The following is a 21,909-nucleotide window of genomic DNA, read 5'->3' on the forward strand; positions in this document are numbered from 1 at the left end:
TATCTTGGTTTTGTTTATTTATTAGTTAACAATCCAGGTTCTCATATTGATTTTATCTTTGCCAACTACATTTGACAGGGTTAAAAAGACTTGTTTTTAATTTGAGCCTACTTTTACCTTGTTTTATAAATTTTTTGAGTAACTAAACATGCAGTTTATTCACATGTAGGCTTGTACTTATATTTTGAGTTTAGATGGCAATTGTTTATAGATCATAATATAAAGATAAATGATTATTACTAATCCAAAATTTAATTTTTTTGCTTATATTTCTCGTAACATTACAAATCATTAATACTATCACACAAGTTTCAGAATGTCCGACCATATCTAATTACTCCAAAAGAGGAATACATGAAAATATGCAAAAACAAATAGCACACATGCCACACGCTTTGGATTGTTGGGTGCGAGGGCAATTTTCTTATGTTCAATCGGTATGATTATATACGTATACCTTCTACTATACTTATTATACGGTACAATTATACATCGTATTAAAAAATTAAAATTTAAGGAGAGAGAAAGATAGAGTTGTAAAAAATAGAGGGTGAAAGAGGCAACAGAAGAAAACAAAGATACAAATTACAAAGGAAACTAGAGGTCAGAAGACTATTTCTCTCTCTAATCAGCTTTCATTGTTATTTGCACGACTGATCTCATTGATTTCAACATCCTTTCGCCAAATTCATTGCCAACTCGATTCAATTAGGTACGATTATCAATTTCAATCATCTTTCAGTTACCAATTTCTTCTCCTTCGTCTGTAAATTAGGGTTTATTTTTGAATTATCGATGCTCTATTTGTTATTTTCGAGCTTCAGTTATTCAATTAGGGTTTTGTTACTTTTTCTTTCATCTTCTGATTTCGCGCGTTAGTGCTTTGATCACAATTTCTGGAATTTGTAAGCAATTATTGTTTTTTTAAAAGGATTTTTAGCTTGATTCGATTTTGTACCCTGATTTGATCGATTCGATGATTATAATTTGACTATTGATTAATTGAAACAGTTTAGATCATGTTAATTGATGTTAATTCATACTTGTTATTATCTAATTTAGATAATGTTGCTTATTTGCACTAATGGTGAAATTAACGATCAGATGTAATTCTGTAACGAAATCTGAACTTATTTTGAGTGAGGTCTCGAGTATAGTTATCTATATGGTAATGGCAGTAATAGTTTTGAATTTGGAAGATCAAGTGGTATGCCATTATTGTGGCTTCTGATTTTTTTTTTTTTTCTGTTATGAATTCATGGTAGTTAAATACTATAATTTGTTGAACCACTATTTTAGGTTCAATCAGAAGTATTTGACTATTGATACACTGTTTTGAGTGTTGTCAAATCTTTCGTATGAACTTTTTGCAATTGCTTTTGAGGCTGATTAAGGTCTGTTACATTGAGCGCAGAGTGGTGAAGATGAAGAAGTATGGACGGACAATGCTTACAATTATGGTCATCATATCCCAACTGTGCTCTGTCTTGACGTTGGAAACAACAGGCCCTGCATTCATGTGGTCTCCTCACATCGACATGTATGGATATGTTATACACTCATAGTTGATGTGTATTTTTTGAAGATTGTAACATCCCATATTGAAATACTAGTGCTATACTTTGTTTGTGTGATGCTGTGTCTTACTTTAGTCACGAATTATAATTGTATTTCTGAAAATGAATGATTTTGCCAGAGCAGTTTTGTGTGACATTTTGCCTTTTTTTATTTTTTATTTTTTTTATTTTTTAGCATTTGTCTATAATTTTGACATGAAGAGAATTTATGTTGTCTTTTTAAGGAGCACACCTGTTCAAGGGTTGAAAATGCATCTTGATTTGAGTGTTGTGAGTATATTGAAGAATTTTGTCTTATAAAATTTTTCCCATCTTTCTGATTTTTTGGTATTCTAATTTTTATCAAATAAAATTTTCTGAATGCTACTTTTTTTTTGGTGCTTGCTTTTGAACCATTGGACTTGCTTTATTTTGTAAGCCATTTTTTCAGGTTTTTTTTTTTTTGTGGTCAGTTGTTGATTATAATCTTTTTCAATAATAATTTTCGAATTACCTCTTGAAAAGAACAGGGGGTTGATATGCTTTTTTGTTTGGTAATAGTTACTGTTTTCCCTATCCTTATATTGTGTTGTATTTATGCATTCAAATAGGGAGTTGACTGAAAAGGTGAACTATCAAACACTTTCCTCAAGAGATTTAGCAAGGTCTGTCATGTCCGCGGGTGGCTGGTCAAACATACTGGTATCTCTTTTGCTGTAGGCACTTTATAGTGATATAACTATTTCCCTCGTGCAACCATCGCCACTTGTTCTTGGAGTTGTTTGGATTCTTATGTTGGTTTTGTTGCTGCAGTGCGAGGGCAAACAATCTCATCAACCAGTTGACATTGCCGTAGTTTTTGTTGGAAAAGAGGTATTGGGACATTGGGTTGATTCAAATTGCTTTATTATTGATCTATCTTTCTGACAGCTGCCTGATTTTACACATAGGAACTGCTTCCCTAGTCCTTACATAGTTACATCTGTTGTCTGGCATGGCTTTGACATCAAAACTAACCATATAAGCACAGAATGTTATTACCCACACGGCTGAGGCAAAAAATAAACCTCGAAGTATTGGCTGTGGAAGTGGGTTTGGTTTCATTAACTTCAGAATATGAGACATTGGCTTAAGTTGAATGTTATTATAACTCCTTTGAGTTTTGTGAGTAAATAAGAAATTAAGAATCAGATTCATGTCATTGCCTAGTAAGCATGATATACATTCTCGCATCAGAGTTGAGGTGTACAAGGTATGAATCTGTTGTCTGGCAACCATAGCCTTTGTCACTTGGGAAATAAAAAAACAGAGAAATACTATTTTTTGGGCTTAGGCAGATAGTGTTTCTTACTTTCTTGTTTATGGGGTTTTGATGTGTTCTCGTTGCAATCATCTAGTACAAACTATACAGCTTCCTGCACTCCCCATTACCCCACCCCCCACCCCCCCCAAAAAAGGAAAAAGTATTAATCTGTTTTTAGCTGGTGTAATCTATACTATATATCAAAAGGTGTTCATAAATTTGTGTATGTGCCACGTGTATCCCTTTTTACACCAGTATAATGCACATCATCATTCAACAACTTTTAGGTTCATGCCACGTCATCATCCAATGATCTTAGTTAAAAATGTATGCAAAGAGATTTGAACCCCAAACCTCATTGAATGGAAACCATATGTATTACCATCTTGACTAGAATTTATTCATACTCTATAAATCCAAATTTATATATAAATACATACATGTATTAGAATGTAGAATAAATTATTGTTGTCATTGTATTCTAATTTACCCACGTTAAACAAATTAATAAGTCTTTTAAAGCGTCTAATATAAAAATGAAATTATTCAAAGTATCACCCGGGGCAAAGCCCGGGTCACACACTAGTTTATGTTTAAACGTCGCTGATTATAATGTCCTTCAATCTGTAGTTGGAATCATCAGGTATAACTGGAAACAGTTTGAGTGATGCTTCGCTTGTGGGTTTGCTCAAGGTAATATTGAAATCTAATTTATTAAATTAAATCTTGACATCATATTAGAATCGTTGTGATATTCCGTTTCTCATGGTAATTCATTTTCTTTTTATTATATATAAAATAGGACTCCTTCACCCAGTCCAATTTCTCAATGGCGTATCCTTATGTGTCATCAATGGTAAAGGAGGAGACCTTTGAAAATTCTTTGATTGAAGAGTTTGAAGAATCTTGTGGCCATAAAATGAGAGTTGGCAATGTTATTGTCACTGATTCTTGCTTGGTAGAGGACAAAGGGTATTCCAAACTTGCAGACATGCACTCGGTGGAGGTAGGTTTATCTTTCTAACCTGCTAAATTGGCACTTGGTAGTATTACTTCAATTCTGTTAAAACGTATTCCCAACTTGATCAATTTGCAGGAGTATGTGGCAACAATGGAGAAAGGAACCAAGGAACAAACTGATTTGCTTGTGGTTTGTCGTGGAGGCTTCAGCTCATTGAAAAATCTTGACAAGCTGCATTCTGAAGGTATTCTTTGAAATAATATGCTTAATTTATATATATATATATATATATATAATTTTATTCTTGTATGGTTACTTGTGCATTCTAAATTTTCATTATCTGGAAGGTCTAAAGTGTATCAACATTTCAGGTCAATATTTTTCGGAGTTGATTAGTTCATTGGACCATTCTGGAGCAAAGTACACCGTCCTTTATGTTTCTGATCCATATAACCCCATTCAGTATCCATCCAGCCATCAAACAGGAAGGTTGCTTGCTGAGACTCCTGGAAATGCTTCTTTGAATTCTACCGTTTTCTGTGACGGGGTTTGCCAAATTAAAAAGACCCTTCTAGAGGCAGTTTTTGTTGTAAGTCTTCTTCACCAGTTTTGCTTGATGAAACTATGATATGTGTTCACTTGCTCCTGCTTTACCTCTGCCACCTTTTGTCTTTTATGTATGTGTCTCCTAATTCACCACTTGTGGCTGCTCTTTTATTATATCAGCAATGATAAGAAAAATGATTAGATATCCATGAAACTTGGACACTTCCTAGCTTAACAGGGAAAGCTGTGTAAGACTTCAGATAGCCAGCTATGAATTCTCATAGCTGTTCTGCTGGTATATTTTTTTTAAGAAACTTGAGTATCGGATGGTGAGAAAGTGAGTAGAAGTCAGTGTCATCTTTTTTATTTTCAGAGAAAAATGCTTGGTGCCATCATAATTTTGAAATTCGAGCTTCATTATGAAGTGATTGCTATACTTCTGGACAAACTAAATCTAAGATTCAGGGAGAGGTCAAGAGAATACTTGTACTAGTCATAGCTGAAGATTCAACTGACTTGCTTTCTTGTGCTAAATCTTTGTTTGCTGATAAAAAAAAATTCCCTTCTAATTTCAGGCTATAGTCCTGCTTATAATATTAATCTCGGGGCTCTGCTGTATGATGGGCATTGATACTCCTTCAAGGTTTGAGGTTCCTCAAGAGTCTTGATAAACTGTTCGCATGAACAACCCCTTTTGTAGCATAGCAACATTCGTACTAGGATGTCGATTCCCATGGTGTTCAAAGATTGTCAAACAAAGAGGAAGGTCGGCTTTGCGAGTTGAAAGTTGAAATTTCTGCTATTTTGTGTATCATTATTAACTATGGCCAGAGGGAGAGATGGCCTTTGTAAAATTTATTCATCTACTTATTCACATTTTCTTGCTTTGTGCTTGGTGATGGTGTATTTTCTTCAATTTGTTATACTCGGCTTTTAATAAAAGCTTTTAGCAAGTCCATAAATAAAGTGGGTTCTTCTCTGAAAATTGTACTCCGTATATCAGCTTGCAATTTTGGTTACGAGTAAACTTCAAGCAGAAACATGGCTGAAGGTGAATAGACTAGACTGGGTAGGAGTTGTGAGACAGTATTCCCTATCCTGAGGGGAGATAAATGTTGCATTTCCTAGCAAAAACAATAGTTGCCTGTGAATTCTTCAACTTATTTCGGGTTTGTTACTTTGAAGGGATAATTTTTGTTGATAACCAATCTGATATGCAATACTTGGTAGTCTATTGTAAGTAATTATCACTGGTTTATCAACCCAACCTATCAATAGCTCCTCTTTACCCATGTCTCATCGAACATGGATAGTAAGGTTATAAATTTAGAAACAGGTAAATCACACATTAAACGTTGATTAGCTTGCTAAAATTGGATTGAAAAAGACCAATCGGTTAGAAAAGTTGGACACATTTTTTCGTTTATTTTGTTGAATCAAGTGAGATAATCTTTTTATTCCAATTATAATCGTTTTTATTCCAGTTCAAAAAAAAAAAAAAAAAAAGTGAGATAATCTTTTTATTCCAAGTATAATCGTTTTATGAATTTGGAATCAATGGAGAAATGAATTTTCTTGGCTGGTGAAATTACTTTGGAAAATTAAAATTGCCAAAATATGTAGGTAAAAGTTTTTGTAGTATTCATTTGAAACAAACAGAAAAACAAAAAAAGAAAATTAGGAAAATTTAAGCAAATTTAGAAAAACAAGCTATTCTTCTAAATCTAAAATACATTATTTATCCTAAGCATATGGTATCTCATCTGTTTTACTAATTTGTTTCTACTTTGATCGGACATGAAACTTATCTAGTTATTTTTATATGGTGAAATGAAACTTACCGTGTATAAAATCAAAGTCAAACTACCATTATAAATTTATAATACGTAGATAGACAAACCCCTCAAAATATAAGGGTTGTGTTAATGATTATGAAGTTCAATCAATAACTATATACTAAAAGACACACCAACAATGACACGTGTCATTTTTTAGTGTGTCCTTAATTTACTTATTTAAAAAAAAAAAAAAAACTATTTTAAAAAGATCTTTTACTCACATAATAACTATCTTCAATTCATTAATATAGTAATTACTTAAAATAAAAGATTTAATATAATCGGTATCTTTTAACATACAATAATGACAATTATAAATAAAAAGGTACTTTGTGATAAGATTTTAGACATATTCTGTGACATGTTATACTATAAGAAATATATTATTATTGATATGATTTTTTTTCCCTATATATATTCTAAATTTACAAAACTTAAAAAATCCTTATATGAAAAAATAGAGTAGATCTATATTAGAAAAAGATCACATAGATTGGGAAAATAGTACATTTTATATTAATAAAAGTTTGGAAATTATAAATATTTTATTTATTAAGGTATTTTTAGATTAATATTGTTTTTACTGCAATATTAATCCTTTCCATGAGTTTGCTATATGGATATAAATAAAATTTGTGTTAAACAATTGTTGAAAATAAGCAAAGTTTTAGTTGGTTAGATCAATAATCAAACCTTTTGGTTATTCTTTAAATAACCCAACCTGAGTTACAGAGTACATTACAATAGAATTATTGTCGTCGATAATATAGGTAATGTATCAGGATATTACTTCATTTTTTTTTTGTCTGAGTCAACTTCTTTTATTTACTGTGTTAAATAACATTTGAAATATGAAGATTATACTCCCTCTATTTTTTATAAATGTTTGAAAACTATACATTGATACGATTATAACAAACGTTGGTCAATGTGATGTATGTAAATTATGCAAAAGTCAAAACAAGAAAAGTGACAAAGATTCTTATATTTAGTTGGGTGTAATGTGTACTCAAGATTATCTTTTGCGTATTTTGATAAATATTGTTCATTTAATTATCAAATGAGCAAGAAATACTTTTGAACCAGAGTGTATATTATAATTTTCATAAAACTATAATTAGTGATTGATATAAGATGTTTTGTTAAGTCAAAATGATTAATGATATGATAAATTTAACAATAACCGTGCATGACACGGGATCTAAACTAGTTTACAAGTAAAATAAGCCTAGTAATTTCTATGAGTATTGGTTAAGATTCTTAAGAAGTTTAGTTAGTTTTATGAGATGTCTCCAAAGAGACCAGTTAGTTGTTAGACACTTGCACCTAAAGCAAGACAAAGTAGCCAAACGGAGAAAGCTCAAGACTTTACAGTTCAACTCTCAGCAACAATTTCTGGGAAATCTCCAATTTCCAGGTTTTCACCTTCCCTTCTAACACCCGCTTTTTAATTCATGATTCTTCACTTTATTTCATTTAATTCTGATTGTAACTTTCATGATTGTAATTTCCGCTTCTTTTTTTTTTTTTTTTTCCCCCCGAATGTTTTGCTTTTATGTAATTCATATAGAATATGCTCATCATATAGTATGATTATTTTGATTTGATTTGGTTTGGTTTGGTTTGGTTTGTCTCTAATTTATATTAAGATTGATTCTTTATGTCTGTGAATTGAATTGAACCACATTATATTGCTCGAAAATAAGAAATTCGTGGTTAATTTGGTTAGATTAGTCCGGATTATTGAGAAGCGGAGTTTGTTTCAGTTTTTAGGCAATAATTATGATTGATTCAGACATATTAAGCTTAATGGCTATGAAAACCTAATACTTTATTGTATAATGTGATAATTAGCTGAAGAATTAATAGCTGGAAATTTGGTGAATGAGCTATGAGTGACAAGTTAAGATCAAAAGCAAGGAAATCCCTGGAAGTTAGTCCTGAGACCGATCACAAGCTATCGAAAACGCCCCCGAATTTATTGGATAGAGCTAAAAAGAATAAAGCCGTGTTCTTTGCCTGTGCGCTTCTTGTGTTCGATGCTGTTCTAGTCTTTTGTATAATTGCTTATGTCCCGTGTAAGTTCATTCTAAACTCTTGCTACATTGTTGTGTGAATTGCTGGGTTGGATTTGCTAAGAGATTTCGGTTTTCTTTGTCAGACACAAAAATTGATTGGGATGCTTACATGTCACAGGTGTGTAAAGCATTAACATAGTAATGTGGTTTTAGGAAGCTAAGCTCGACTCTTCAGTAGTAATCATGATATTGACTTATGATATTGCCAAACAGGTTTCACAATTTCTGAATGGAGAGAGAGATTATAGTAACATTGAAGGTGACACCGGACCTCTTGTCTATCCCGCTGGTTTTCTTTATGTATATTCAGCTATCCAGTACATCACAGGAGGGCTAGTCCATCCTGCTCAGGTTCTTTCCTCTCCGTGTCATCTTAGTTAATTGGTCATTGATCACATGAGCAATTGAGTCTCTTGTGGCATTGAGGAAGGTCCGTGATGTCTTGAGTGTATCATGGCTCATCATTTGCATACTGTGACAGTGCTAGAATTTGGTATCCATTTCCTCTTTCTGTAGCACAATTGTCCGCCCACTAAGGATAAAGGAAGAATATATTGTATGTAAAAACTTATGACAAAGCTTTCACCCACAATCTCTTAGAAAAAAAATGTAATCTGGTAATTATAATTTGAAACCATTTGAAAATATTTTATGTAAGGATGCAAATCAAATATGGAGTATTCAATCATTTTAAATATTTCTTTTCTCCTCATCTCTTGCTTTGTGCTACTGTACTACTGACTGACAATGAACTTATTGTTTTTGCAGATTTTATTTGGTGCTCTGTACATTATTAATCTTGCAATTGTGTTGTTCATCTATATCAAAACTGACGTGGTATGATTCTTCCTCCTGTTGTACGTTTGTACCCCACACTACTGTAATGCTTGCTCTGCTGTATAATTGTATATCATCGGTTTTGTGTTGGCCACTGAAGTGTTATAAACCTATACATAGACCAGTTGTTTAAACAACAAATTGTAGATACTTAGAATTTTGAACACCTTACATATCCGTATTCTGAGAATTCTAGGCTACTTGCTCCTTTACAGATTGAAGTGTTCAAATTATGGCTGGAAGGTATCAAACTCTAAAGTTTACAGGTTGTTTACCTGAGCTTATTTTGATGATATTATTGTGAAATTCTAGAGCACAGGGAGAAATTTAATTAGCCTTTGAAGTTGACTTCGAATTACTTTGTCTCTACTCACCATATCTGCTAGACTTGCTATTTTGCTAATATATTGGGGGAAATTGGAAGGGAATAGTCGTGAGCTAAAAGCAAATTGCAAAAAATTTCAAAATATTCAACTGAGTTGCTTCACGTGTAATTTGGAAGTAACTGCGATTCTTGGCATGTAAACTAGTATTTTTTCTGAATCTGAAATGACACTGAAATACCTAGGTGAAACGTGATTTGAGACTTAGAGTTGCATTTGACTCATTGTTTTAAGGGGTTTTACATATACTTCTGAAATAGTGTATCTGAATTAATCTGTGCTGACGAGCAGTTGGTCATGCAGACAATTATATTATTTTGATTACGGCTCATGCGTGTTAAAATGTTAAACCCTATAATTTGAATTAGAGGAATACTTTAAAAACACTGAAATGCCTAGTTGATTTCAAGCCTTTTGATCTAGGAAGGAATCACATCCAATACACTGTGGCTTGAGGATGTACATATTGATAGCCTTGTCTTTTCATCTGTATGGCTGAATTTTCGAGTCAGTAGTTAAAGGAGAGCAGATAGTTAGACTATTTTGTTGAAATTCCTTAAAAGAGACTTATCTTTGCAGGTGTGGTGTTTTAAATGAGGGAACTTGAAATCACTGAAGGCTTTTCTCTCAAGAGAATATCATGTTTATCTGATATAGTTAGATCATCAGATTTGTTTGTACTATGCTCTAATCTTCCTTTCAATTATTTTTGGATAGATGACTTGATGAGGTATTGACTGAGCTTGCTTGTAGAAAGTTTTGGGTCTATATATCTTTGATTCTTTGGTATAAAGTTTGTCGTGAGTACTATTATTTGCATGAAATATGTTTTTGATGGGATATTAATCTGAGTTTGTGCTGCTACTTTTTACAGCTTCCTTGGTGGGCTCTTATCCTTCTTTGTTTATCAAAGAGGGTGCATTCCATATTTGTACTTCGTCTTTTCAATGACTGCATTGCTACAACACTTCTTCATGCTGCACTTGCAACTCTTCTTTATCAGAGGTGGTGGCTGGGGTTAATAATATTCAGGTTCTGTTCAGAGTTCAGACTTTAGAATTAACAAATGTGAGGCTTTATATTTGAGATGAGTTGATTTACTATGTCCTTTGTATTTATGCAGCTTGGCTGTGTCAATAAAGATGAATGTGCTACTCTATGCGCCTTCTTTACTACTACTCTTGTTGAAGGTAGGTACATACCTTGTGCTCTACTATTTAATCTTATATTCTGTTTCTTAAAAAGCTAAGAAACTTTTGCCACAGGCTATGGATATCAGTGGAACAATAGTGGCTCTTGGAGGAGCAGGATTAGTTCAGGTGCTTGCTCTAACCTATTAGCCACAGACTGGTATTTGTCATAGTATTGATTGATATTCGGATCCAGATATCTCAAGATTTTACTAAGTGCTTTTAGCAGATATTTCAACCTCAGTTTATGTTAATTATTGATTTGATTGTACAACTGGCGGTTCTTATTCTGTTAATACTTTGGAATGCTTTACCAACTTTTCAACCATGAGGTCTAAGTTCGTGCTTTCCTTTCAATTTCATGCATTATATTGCAATACAACACATTCAACCATGCGGTCAAACAATAGATAATTCTTATTAATGTGCTTAAGCTTGTATTGCTTGAGAGTAAATCAGCAATAAAACTGCAAATACTGGTTTTCTGTAACCAAAACAATCCAATCTTGAACTTGATCAAACTTCAAATCATTGTTTCCCCACTGATTATTTTCCTGCTCAAAAAAATTCTCTTATTGTTACGAGATTATGTTCATAGGGATGTGCTTAATTTTCTTTTGCTTTTGCTATGAATTGTTAGGTAAGATGTCAAGTGCTGCTGCTGTTGTGTCAGGTGCATTGATTTCAAATGATAAATCCATTCAAATTCATGATGGTTCTGCAGATCCTGCTTGGGTTTCCTTTTTTAGTATCATATCCAGTAGCTTACTTATCCAGAGCCTTCAATCTTGGACGTGTTTTCATCCACTTTTGGTACGTTTTCAAACCGCTGTTGAAATTATATGGACCTTTTCACGGAAGCTCACATGAGAAAGACATGCCTAGCTGCATGCTAGAAACTGGGATCCAGAAAATATTGTTTTTACTAGTTATTATATTTATTAGGCCCACACTTGTTAGTCATAAATATATGTATGGCTGTCTTGCTTGCTAGGTAAGAAAGTGTGACAGACCCAATAGGAATTTTGCCTATTGCAGAGTATTGGATTAAGGGATAGATGTCGCCGAGAATGCATGTCTTACTGCTCTAGTTATGTTTGAGAATTGTGGGAGGTAGGTTCCTTCAGTATTTTCTTAGTTTTTTTGGCATGGAGAAGGCACCATAAAAATAAAAAATAAGAACTTGAACATCAATGTCTGGTATTTTTTCACATTGGTGTTCCTTCATCTTGATGTTTTATTGAACACTAGGTGTGACTTTTGTGGCTCAGGAAATCAAAATTTTTGGCATTTCTTTAATAAGCCAGTTCTAAATCCATTTTCTACTGAAACTATCCTAAACTGTTCTCAAAGGGTCTTTTTAATATGACTTGTCTTCATGGTGGGGTTTTTTGGCTCAAATGTGAAGATAAAGCTGTGACTATTGGGCAAAATAAAGGAAGTATCTTGCATCAACATTCCTGTGGGTTCTCGGAAAGGTTCCACGTGAGTTACAGCTTTTAAAACAGGGTTTACCAAGGCTGTTTTTGTTGTCCAAATGGAAAATTTGGGCCGCGGGTGACAGAGAGGATGTCTGTGACTTTGTGATTCTAGAAAATTTCCATTTTGGGTTCTGTCGAGCTTTCCGATATTGATTTTAAGTCTTGTCATCTGGGCATGACTTACGGCCTTTGCAGCCGGAAATAAATCTTTGATCTAATGTGGCATCCAGAGTTCCAGACCGAATGATAGATACCACAAGAGGCTTCCCTGCAATTTGAGTCTACAGTTGCCATGTGCCTTGGAAGTGTCTCATAAACATGACATATAGCCTTCATAATGTGGTCCATTAGGTGGATGACAAATTCTTGAGGGGATACTAGGATGTATTTAGGGAGCCTGTGGGATTTTAGATTATGCACAATTGCCATTCTGGTGAGTTGTTCATACATGGACTATTACCTTTAGTGGGGTTGTAATTTGGTCTTGGTGTGATGGATTATAACCTTCACTGTGATATTTGACAGGGTATTTCAGATGTCATGTCTTGTATATCGAGTGTAACTAAATAGAAACGAAGGAAGTATATTGAGTGTTTGTTTACTGTTATATATACATCCTGATGTGTGCCCCTTTCTCTTCCGAGCATATGTTAGCAAATGACGCACTATATATCTTTGATGCCTTTTTTTTTTTCAATCCCCATATTTTTTTCCCTGGATTTGTATGTACTATTTATTCACTAAAATGTTGATAGTTGAAATATGATAAATTGGTGTTCGTTGTTTACTTTCCAAACCGCGATCCTTAGGTAATTCTATCTATTATTGTTTAATGCTATTTTCCTCAATCTTATGCTTCATTTTCAGGTCTGTTAACTTCAAATTTGTTCCAGAGCCAGTCTTTGTTTCAAAGGCATTTGCAGTTACACTGCTGATTTTACATCTCGGGCTCCTGGCTATTTTTGCTCACAAGAAGTGGTGCAAGTAAGAAGTCACATTCTGCTTTACTGGTAGAGAAAGGTGTTCATGGTCGTAATATCTCTTTGATTCCGTTGAGATGCTAAAACATGAAATTTCTTTGTTAGAACCCTACAATTAATAATAATGGAAAATTGGAAATTAATGACTGTTTGCTGGCTGGGCTATTTAAATTCAATCACTAAACGTCGTAGGATTTTGTTACTTAGACAAAAGCCTGGGGTAGAGCTGTAGTGAAATCTGCTCTGCCTTGTTTCTAGAAATATAACCTCAGTCATGTTTTTCATAATGTAGTGGCAGTTTTAAGTAGAATTTGTTTGACAATGGAGAGTATTTAAGGATCAGGAGTGTTGAAAATCATTTACTGTCTTGTAGGCATGAGGGTGGACTTCTGAAAGCGTTGCATTCTGCTTACATCTCTACTGTAAGTTGCTTCCCACTCAAGGGACTTTACGCGTATGGCACAACCTCAAAAACACTGAAGGAAGAGTGTAAGTTATCCATGCAATTGGCTTTCTCTGGGATTGATAGAACAAGATTAATGCCATCTTCATACTTGAACCCTGAATCACATGTTTCAATTTCAGATATTGTAACCACCATGTTTGTTGGAAACTTCATTGGTATCGTTTGTGCCCGCTCACTACATTATCAGTTCTACTCTTGGTAAGTTTCTGCATAATCTGATATGTTTATGTATATATTTGTCCATATAGCAGTGTATCTTATCATGACAATTTGTTTTTGTCATAGGTACTTCTTCAGCGTGCCATATCTGTTGTGGAAGACACCCTTCCCTACATTGTTGCGGTATCTATTTGTTCTTTGTTTAGATTACAAGGTGACTAGTGAAGCCAGCACCTAATCTACTTTTCCGTGTTTCATATTGCAGCATTGCTTTGTTTGTGGGAGTAGAGTGTTGTTGGAATGTTTATCCGTCAAACAGCTACTCATCCGGCATACTTCTTTGCATCCACTTGGTAATACTATGGGGACTCTGGATTGCCCCTCCTGAATACCCGTACGTGGATGAAAATTCATCAGCCAAACAGAAGATAAAATGAAAGTCATACACAAAACTATATAGTTAGATGCTCTTCTTCAATGTGGAAAAGAGAGCAGCAATATTGAAATTTTGTTAACTTAAAACTTTTTGAGTTTTACGGTACCAATGAAGGCAATGATGTAAAAATTTTTGGAACAGAGTTTTCTTATTCTTTTGAATAACTGATCTGCAAGAGCTTGCTATGGAAATCGGTAGATTGATCAGTTTATTTCTGGCTTAACAAACAAAGTACAGTATATGCCAAAGGCCAAGTTCTAACTAATTGTCTTTAAATGAATTAAATCTGATGTGCTTGTAAAGACAATATGCACAAATTCATTATTGAGAGTAACATAAATGGCTCAACACTATGCATCAACGTTCAACAATGATAATGGGTGGGTTTAAATATGACTAACCCAATATAAACAACTTGTGCGTCAACAACAAAGGATTCTCGACCTTCATAAGTTATTGAAATTCATAGTTGGTGATTGAAATCATATCTTGCACTTCTTGGCTTCCATTGCAACAAATTTGCAAAATAGTTGTATAATCAACTCAGTCACAAGCCGAGATAAGTTTGTTGGCAATTGGAATCATCTCTTGCACCTCTTAGCTTCCTTTGCAACAACCTTAATTCGAAAATACATAGACATGTCATGGTTCTAAACCAACTTTTATGACATCAATGGACACCCCTATATTTACTAAACTTTTAGAAAATTTTCATGAATTTGGTTCAAAAGCGTGGATTCAAGACTTCAATTTTTGTATTTTTGGGCCCGGAAAGGAAAGAGAATGAGGTGCTTCTCATGCATCCAACGAGACTCTGGGAGACCATTTAGGTGGTTAGAAGTTTAGAACCATCCACATTACTTCTTACCTATCCAGCTAACTAGCTACAAACATAATGTTCTTTAAACAACACAAGGACAGCACATGCCCATATGTGACCTAAAGATGGTTCTATGTAGTTTCAAACAATGCCATAGGCCTTGAGATGCTTCCTTTACCGTAATTTCAACTTGCAACACAGGGTTTTGAATTCTCTAAAAATGGTACTATTTTTGTGTATTTATAACCTTCATATTGTCCTCTAAAGAACATTTTCACACTCGACAATATTAAGCATCGAGGAGTTTCTCGATGCTCCTAAGGGGCTACAGAAGACCAACTTGTGACCAAATCTAATCCACACCTTGGCTTTAGAATTGAACTTTGATTTGAGATGAGCTCATGTTTGTCAAACTTTCTACAAGCGATACAGCAAATACAAGACTTTTTTTTTTTTTTTTCAAGAGCCACAAAAACGGATGATGAGAATTAACCATTTAAGCTCTCCCTCACTCTCTAGATTCACAAAACTAACTCCCTTGAGGTTGTCATAATTCAAATCATTATCAGCAAACATAGAGATAAAGTCCTCACAGATCTGAGAAAAAAGATAGTCAATTTGTAGAGGGGCACCTTTGATAGAAAGACCCCTTTGAGAACCCCCATTTAAAAAATTAAAATGGGTTAACTCCTTTGGCCATTGCTACATATTTACCTATCAAAACACGTCTCATGAGAATTGTAACTAAGAAATTTGACTCATTTCATTGCATCATGTTAATGTTAATCCTGTGTGTACATCTCAAACTTTCTTCATCACTTCTTTGGGGGTAGGGGCAGCCTCCTTTCAAACCTCTTTGGCAGAACAAGTATGTGTTATTAATTTATTATCAACGAGTATTTCTAATTTCGTTAAAACAAGCTAATAATTGTTGCACTTCACTCGCAAACAAACTTGTCACCTGGGACTGTGGAGTCCATAAGTATACCAAGCATATTCGAACAGCTTTACAAGAGAATCTACCAGGAGAAAATGTCAGCTAACAATGAAGATGCAAATTTCTTCAGTGCAGGCTTATTAACAGTATAGTACATGCCTTTAATCACTAATTAAATTATTACAAAATATGAACATACATGACAAGCATTCTGTCTCTCCATTGATCTAGATTCTAGAAGTACATAAATATAGCATATATACATATCCATTTCCTAACACAAAAAAAAAAAAAAAAAAAAAAAAAAAAAAAAAAAAAAAAAAAACACAGGAGGCCGACAGGAGAACTGTTCTGCAAGCTCCAAAACTTGTAGACTTACGCCAAACAGTCAAGAACGTCACCACTGCTTTCCCAAAATGAGTCCAACTTAAGGCTTAAAAGAGCATGAAATCAATTTCACTACTTAAGCTCCCCCCAATCTCCTCCGGGAGGCAAAGTTACAAACCATAGAACAAGCAGGAGGTGAAAGGATGCTCGAAACTCCAGCTATGTCAAAGTCATCGAGAATTTATATCAAAAATCGCACTCCAACTAGTCAAGATAAAGCAGTGTGGATGCAAAATGATCATAAATTCACATTTCTAATACGTAGTATAATGATTTTAAAAGATAAGGGTACAAAGGGAGAATTAAATTAGTCGTCTGTCAAATTCAAAGTCTAAATTTATAAGATGAATGAGTGCACAACTGCATTAACTCTACAAACTGTCAAAGTTCACAGGATAATGCATTTTAAAAATGAAAAGCCTAGAATCAGCAATAAGAGGTAACAAAATTATTCATGCAAAAGATTAAAAAAACCAACAGAAAGCGAAAAAGGGAACCCTTGTCTAGTATCAAGGGGTAGAATTTTAATTAAATGGCTAATCCAGGATAATTGGTTAAAGCCCTTTTAATCAGGTTAAATCAGTTGATAAGTTTTCTAAAAGAGACAGTGAACTTGATTTCATGCTGACAGAAATAGAACATCCATGTGTTGCAAACTGTGAAAGCCTTGCTTGAGAATTCAGCTAAAAGCCTAAAATTTGAAGGGGACCAAATTGAATTTAGTACCACACAGAACACTAACCTTAGCATGTTTGCAATTTTCAACTGTTAACACCCTTTAACTGCCAGATAACCTGCTGAGCTCAGTTATTTTAAATGGCCAAACTGCTTAAGATGACTGCACCAAGGCATCTTTACTCCGTATGCAAATTTCCAACTTGAGGGAGCTATCAGACCCACCACTGTGGTAGAAATAATCAGGAATCGGAAAATAATCTACAGAAAGAGGATCATTGAAATGCCTTGTGGTACAACGTGTGAAAGATTGAAATTTAAGAGAGGTGGCGCCTCCCCTTGATACAAGTTCATATGCAAATCTTCCATTTGAGGGGCTTGGATGAATGCATCTAACTGCTACTGAGTTTCCTTGATTCAGGATGAACAGAAAGCCATCTTTCTCTTCCTGAAGAACAAGAAATTTTTTATCCGCCCCCAGAGATACAGTGAAGACAGAGTTGTAACGGAAGCGAGTCACAAAATTAACATGCTCTTTAGACATGTGGCTGGAAAGTCTCATAGGTGAACCCCGGAAGAGGCAGTCAGGAAAAGGGCATATACATGGTGCGTAGATGCACTTATCCTCATGCTCATGTTTTATACAATAGCTGATACTCTTTTTGCAACCGTACCCTAAATAACAGCATGATACTTGTACTGATTCAATAACCTTTTCAATGGCCCGACATCGGATATTTCCAATTATCCCACGACATGAGGGACATTTTTTATCAAGGCTGACACAGCATGAGGAGCATGCTATATGCCCACTGTAACACTGCACAAGCAAACAATAATTACGTCATATAATAAAAGGCTTGCAAGCGCAAAAGTTTCACATGATCTACTCATTCAGTGATGGCTTAGATGTCAGATCTACAGTTTCCAAAATGAGCATATGAGTTGATTCAGTTTGTAAAAATTTTACCTAGAGTATCTATCTCCAGTTATTCATGTCAAACACGACTAAACAGCTACACAAGTATGTCACAAAAAATTGGAAAGTCTAAACCCTGAAGTAAAGTAACAGCCGTACACACAAATCCACCCCCCCCCTCCCCCCACAAAAAAAAAAAATAAAAAAAAAATAAACAAAATAAAAAAAGAAAGAAAAAAAAGAGCAATCCTGCAGATACCACAAGTTACAGATCATCCCGCCAAATCACAATTTTGCACCTAAAATAGTAAAACGAACCAAAATTTCATGTTTGAGATTGATCCTAGAATAATACTCTTCACACAAGGGAAAATAACAATAATCTGATCTAAGTCATATCTTCAAGATAATCACACTGTAGTGATTTTAATAATTACTTAATGGAATAAATGCTGCGACTCATTCAATGCTAGAAGAGAACAAGAAGACATTGTCATTCTAAGGGAAGAAACTCCTGCACTACTAAAGTAGTGATAGCCTGAGCATGATACTGAAGCTTGCTTGTAAATCACTATATCTGATGACCAATAATAACAGGAAGAAGTACATAACCCGAGTGAATCATTGTTCAAGTACCTAACATCATATTAAATCTTTATATTACAAATCTTAATTTTTTGTCCATGTCTTAACATTTCCAACCATCAACTATACTAAGACATAAACCGTCCATAATAATTTGTCCGTGACCAAGAAAAGAAGCATGCTCCAAGAAACCTCAGAACATCAACCCTCCTCTCTCTTTCACACCATAAAGTCCACAAAAGCATCAATCACAAGTCCTGTTAAACTTACAACTTACAAGAGAAAGTTGTGCACTGCCACTCCACCATCAAATTCATTATATTGCATTTGCATACCCAAGTAGAGCAAAATCAAACTAATCTATATAAACCACATAGCATTAACCTTAATCCTCAACAGACAAGCCCAAAAGAGTTACTTGTTTATTTCGATAGGTTCCTCCTGGCGAAACACCAAACACATTCCAGTCTCCTAAATACCACCACAATAACTAGTTGAGATTGAAAATTCCTATCACTTTTGGTACCCAAATTACCACCAAATCCAAGCAATAATTCCCTAATCACTTAAAAGTTGAAACTTTCCAACACACCCCCAACCAAAACAAAAACCCCCAATATTAATTCTTCCTGCAGACTCATTAATTAAGATAACACAAAACCTAAAAATGCAGATTATAACCCTAAAAAGCAAAATCATTTCTAAGAATCCATTAGCACAAATCACATAAAAATCAATCATCGAAATCAAAATTATCTAAAAAGGGAAAAAAGATTAAAGCTTGAATACAAGAATACCTGAAAAACAGGAACAGTCAATGGGTTGAAGCAAATGGGGCAATCCAAGACATCCGGGTCGCTTAGAAAAACAGAAGTGGAGGCAGGCGGCTTGGTGGGTGCCACTGCAGAATCGGAAATAGATTCATCTTTTGATGATTGTTGATGATCAGACTTAGAGTTAGAGGAAGAAGAGGTTTCAGAAGTTCTTCTTCTTTTAGGGTTAGGAAGGCGGATAGGTGAGTCGTCGGAGTCGTAGTCGGAGTCGAAGTCGGAGTCGGAGTCTTCACCTTCATCTCTGGAATTCATGGAGAATCTCGCCATTTTAGGGTACAATCAATTCCACCTCCAAGATTACCCACAAACAGAAATTGGAGGGGGTGGTGGCGGTAATGGTGGCACGTTTCACTTTTTTTTTTTTTTGTTTTTTTTTTTTAAAGGATTAATCTTTGGTTTAAAACAAAAAAGTTGGTAAATGATGAACAAGTTGGTCAAAAGACTCAAATCGAGTTAAGTTTGGATAACAAAGGAACATGACACATTTAGTACTTTGGGTTAACTACTTAGGTCGTTCATGTAATTAAGATTAGGGGTGAAAGTTCGGTGTTCGGTTTGGATTATGGCCCAAACCGAAGCCAAACCGAAATAATTCAGTTTTACATTTTTCAATCCAAATCCACACCGAATTTTAATTCGGTCCAAATCAAACCGAACCGAATTTCTGATTAGCAAACCGAAACCGATCCATAAACCGAATTTTTTACCAGATGCAAATTGAAGTATAAGAAAACTAAGCAATCTTTATAATTATAAACATAAAATTACACAAACTAAACTAAGAATTAATTACATACAATCAACCATTATAAATTTGTCCACCGATTAAAAAAGAAATTAAATAAATAAATCAGATCTTCTGCTTCATGCATTCCTTCAATAATTTGGCTCAAAACCTCATATCTATTCATTTCCTAATATAATTTCCTTTGAGTTATAAAAAAAATTAAATAGAAAAATAAAATCTTCTGCTTCTGCACCTCTTTACTAATATCATTTCCTTTGAGTGACTGACCAGAGAGGTGGTGGTGAGGAGACGTGGTGGTGGTCGGCGGTGAAGTGGTGGTGATATGAGGGAAAACGAACAATGAAACACGAGCGGCCAGCGAACAACTTTGAGATACGTTGAGAGCACAAACACCGAAACAAGAACTGGTGGTGAGATACCTTAAGTGGACTTCTAGAGTGGTGGTGGACGGACAGAGTGAGGTGGTGAGGGAGAAAAGTGGGGAAATCTAGGGATTTGGTGAGGAAGGTGCCGAGAGAAAGTGAAAGGGAAATGGGAAAAGAGGGGAACAGTTTAGGGTTTTGGATATACATATGTAGGAAAATGGGCTGGGATTAGTGGGCTTAATAAACTTCGGTTTGGTTTTCGGTTTTCGGTTTTTCGAATCCCAAAACCGAATCCAAACCGATATATTTCGATTTCCATTTTTTCAAACCGATCCAAGCCGAAAACCGAAAAAAACCGAACCGAATTGCTTATTCGGTTTGGTTTGGTTCGGTTTTCGGTTTTTATCCAATTTACTTTCACCCCTAATTAAGATTGATTCTACAAACTCGGTTGTGAGATTTTAAAAAAATTAACCTCAACAATTATTTGTTAAATTTTTGGTTACAAGTTGCTTCAATAGAAATATTTTCCCTCTTTGACTATAATGGTCATAATATGAAATTTTTGAATCTATACCATTTAAAAATTAGATAATTAATTAGATAGTTAGCTTAACTAAAGGATATACTTTCTCCGTTTTTTTTTAGTTGCAACAGTTTGACTTTTACATTATTAATGTGTTTCACTTTGACTAGCTTTAATGATTTATACTTATAATTTTACATATTGGTAATTAAAGAAATTAACAATTGAAATCATGCATCGATAAGCGTGAAAAAAGAAATGTTGCAACTATAAAGAAACAGAGGAAGTATATATATTTGGTACCTTAAATTAGTGAGTACATATGTACAAGAAGTCAAGAAGAGCGGGATTGTTTTTGGACTAATACTTCTTGTTTGGGTCCAATTTAGTCCAATTGGGCCTAGTCATTAAATGATCCAATTTAAAGCCCAAGGTCAAGGTTCAACTCTCCAATTGTACTAAAGTCAAGATCAGTCCACAAGGCAAGTCAATTGGGCTAAGGCCCAACTTCTCCATATAAGCAAAGGTATAAAAGCCATCAATATTACATTTGTACATTCATTCATACAAAGCCTCAAGCAATTAATTCTCTTGCATAGCATTCTCTTTCTACACACTGTACTGACTTTAGCATTGGAGGGGCCTCCCTCGGCAACACCCCCGAGGCTAGTTTACTTGTGTTTGCTGTGCAGGAAACCTTCGGCCCAACCTCACTTGGACCGAATCCAGTCTTCTCCACTTTATCGGACCTTCAACAAGGTCCCATTGTTTTCTCCCGAAACACTTCTAATTGTTGATACGTGGTATGGATTTAAATTTGTCTAACTTTATTGAAATACATTTTACAATATAAGATATTCACTTATTAATAATTTTGCTTTCATCACAATAATACTTAAT

At 34.5% G+C, this 21,909-nt stretch overlaps 3 protein-coding genes across 3 annotated transcripts; 2 read left to right on the forward strand and 1 right to left on the reverse strand.

The window, feature by feature from the left end:
* Positions 1–540: 540 nt before the first annotated feature.
* LOC110703824 lies at positions 541–5,363 on the forward strand. The gene is made up of 9 exons (XM_021881611.1): positions 541–712; positions 1,415–1,540; positions 2,168–2,258; positions 2,370–2,429; positions 3,490–3,552; positions 3,662–3,865; positions 3,956–4,064; positions 4,192–4,409; positions 4,942–5,363. Exons 2-9 carry the CDS (start codon positions 1,425–1,427, stop codon positions 5,032–5,034), a joined length of 954 nt encoding a protein of 317 aa, XP_021737303.1. The 5' UTR covers positions 541–712; positions 1,415–1,424; the 3' UTR covers positions 5,035–5,363.
* A 2,103-nt stretch (positions 5,364–7,466) lies between these two features.
* On the forward strand, positions 7,467–14,405 carry LOC110703835 (dol-P-Man:Man(5)GlcNAc(2)-PP-Dol alpha-1,3-mannosyltransferase-like). Its single transcript, XM_021881621.1, has 14 exons — positions 7,467–7,621; positions 8,059–8,282; positions 8,366–8,400; positions 8,496–8,633; positions 9,051–9,119; positions 10,377–10,534; positions 10,626–10,692; positions 10,768–10,821; positions 11,417–11,505; positions 13,041–13,157; positions 13,527–13,642; positions 13,739–13,817; positions 13,905–13,961; positions 14,044–14,405. Exons 2-14 carry the CDS (start codon positions 8,096–8,098, stop codon positions 14,213–14,215), a joined length of 1,338 nt encoding a protein of 445 aa, XP_021737313.1. The 5' UTR covers positions 7,467–7,621; positions 8,059–8,095; the 3' UTR covers positions 14,216–14,405.
* A 1,649-nt stretch (positions 14,406–16,054) lies between these two features.
* Positions 16,055–20,888, reverse strand: LOC110703847 (E3 ubiquitin-protein ligase SINA-like 10). The gene is made up of 3 exons (XM_021881627.1): positions 19,335–20,888; positions 17,101–17,853; positions 16,055–16,517 (listed from the first exon to the last, which is right to left on the reverse strand). Exons 1-2 carry the CDS (start codon positions 19,635–19,637, stop codon positions 17,188–17,190), a joined length of 969 nt encoding a protein of 322 aa, XP_021737319.1. The 5' UTR covers positions 19,638–20,888; the 3' UTR covers positions 16,055–16,517; positions 17,101–17,187.
* Positions 20,889–21,909: the final 1,021 nt, after the last annotated feature.

Source organism: Chenopodium quinoa, unplaced genomic scaffold (assembly GCF_001683475.1).
Source record: "Chenopodium quinoa cultivar QQ74 unplaced genomic scaffold, ASM168347v1, whole genome shotgun sequence".
NCBI lineage: Eukaryota > Viridiplantae > Streptophyta > Magnoliopsida > Caryophyllales > Amaranthaceae > Chenopodium > Chenopodium quinoa.

Bases quoted from the DNA above. Each gene is read 5' to 3' on its own strand.
- LOC110703847 (XM_021881627.1), bottom strand. From the start codon at position 19,637: ATGGCGAGATTCTCCATGAATTCCAGAGATGAAGGTGAAGACTCCGAC. The intron at 17,854-19,334 runs GTATTCTTGTAT...TTGCTTGTGCAG, and splicing joins TGACTGTTCCTGTTTTTCAG to TGTTACAGTGGGCATATAGC.
- LOC110703824 (XM_021881611.1), top strand. From the start codon at position 1,425: ATGAAGAAGTATGGACGGACAATGCTTACAATTATGGTCATCATATCC. The intron at 2,430-3,489 runs GTATTGGGACAT...TTCAATCTGTAG, and splicing joins TAGTTTTTGTTGGAAAAGAG to TTGGAATCATCAGGTATAAC. The intron at 3,553-3,661 runs GTAATATTGAAA...TATATAAAATAG, and splicing joins CGCTTGTGGGTTTGCTCAAG to GACTCCTTCACCCAGTCCAA.
- LOC110703835 (XM_021881621.1), top strand. From the start codon at position 8,096: ATGAGTGACAAGTTAAGATCAAAAGCAAGGAAATCCCTGGAAGTTAGT. The intron at 10,693-10,767 runs GTAGGTACATAC...CTTTTGCCACAG, and splicing joins TACTACTACTCTTGTTGAAG to GCTATGGATATCAGTGGAAC. The intron at 10,822-11,416 runs GTGCTTGCTCTA...ATGGTTCTGCAG, and splicing joins GAGGAGCAGGATTAGTTCAG to ATCCTGCTTGGGTTTCCTTT.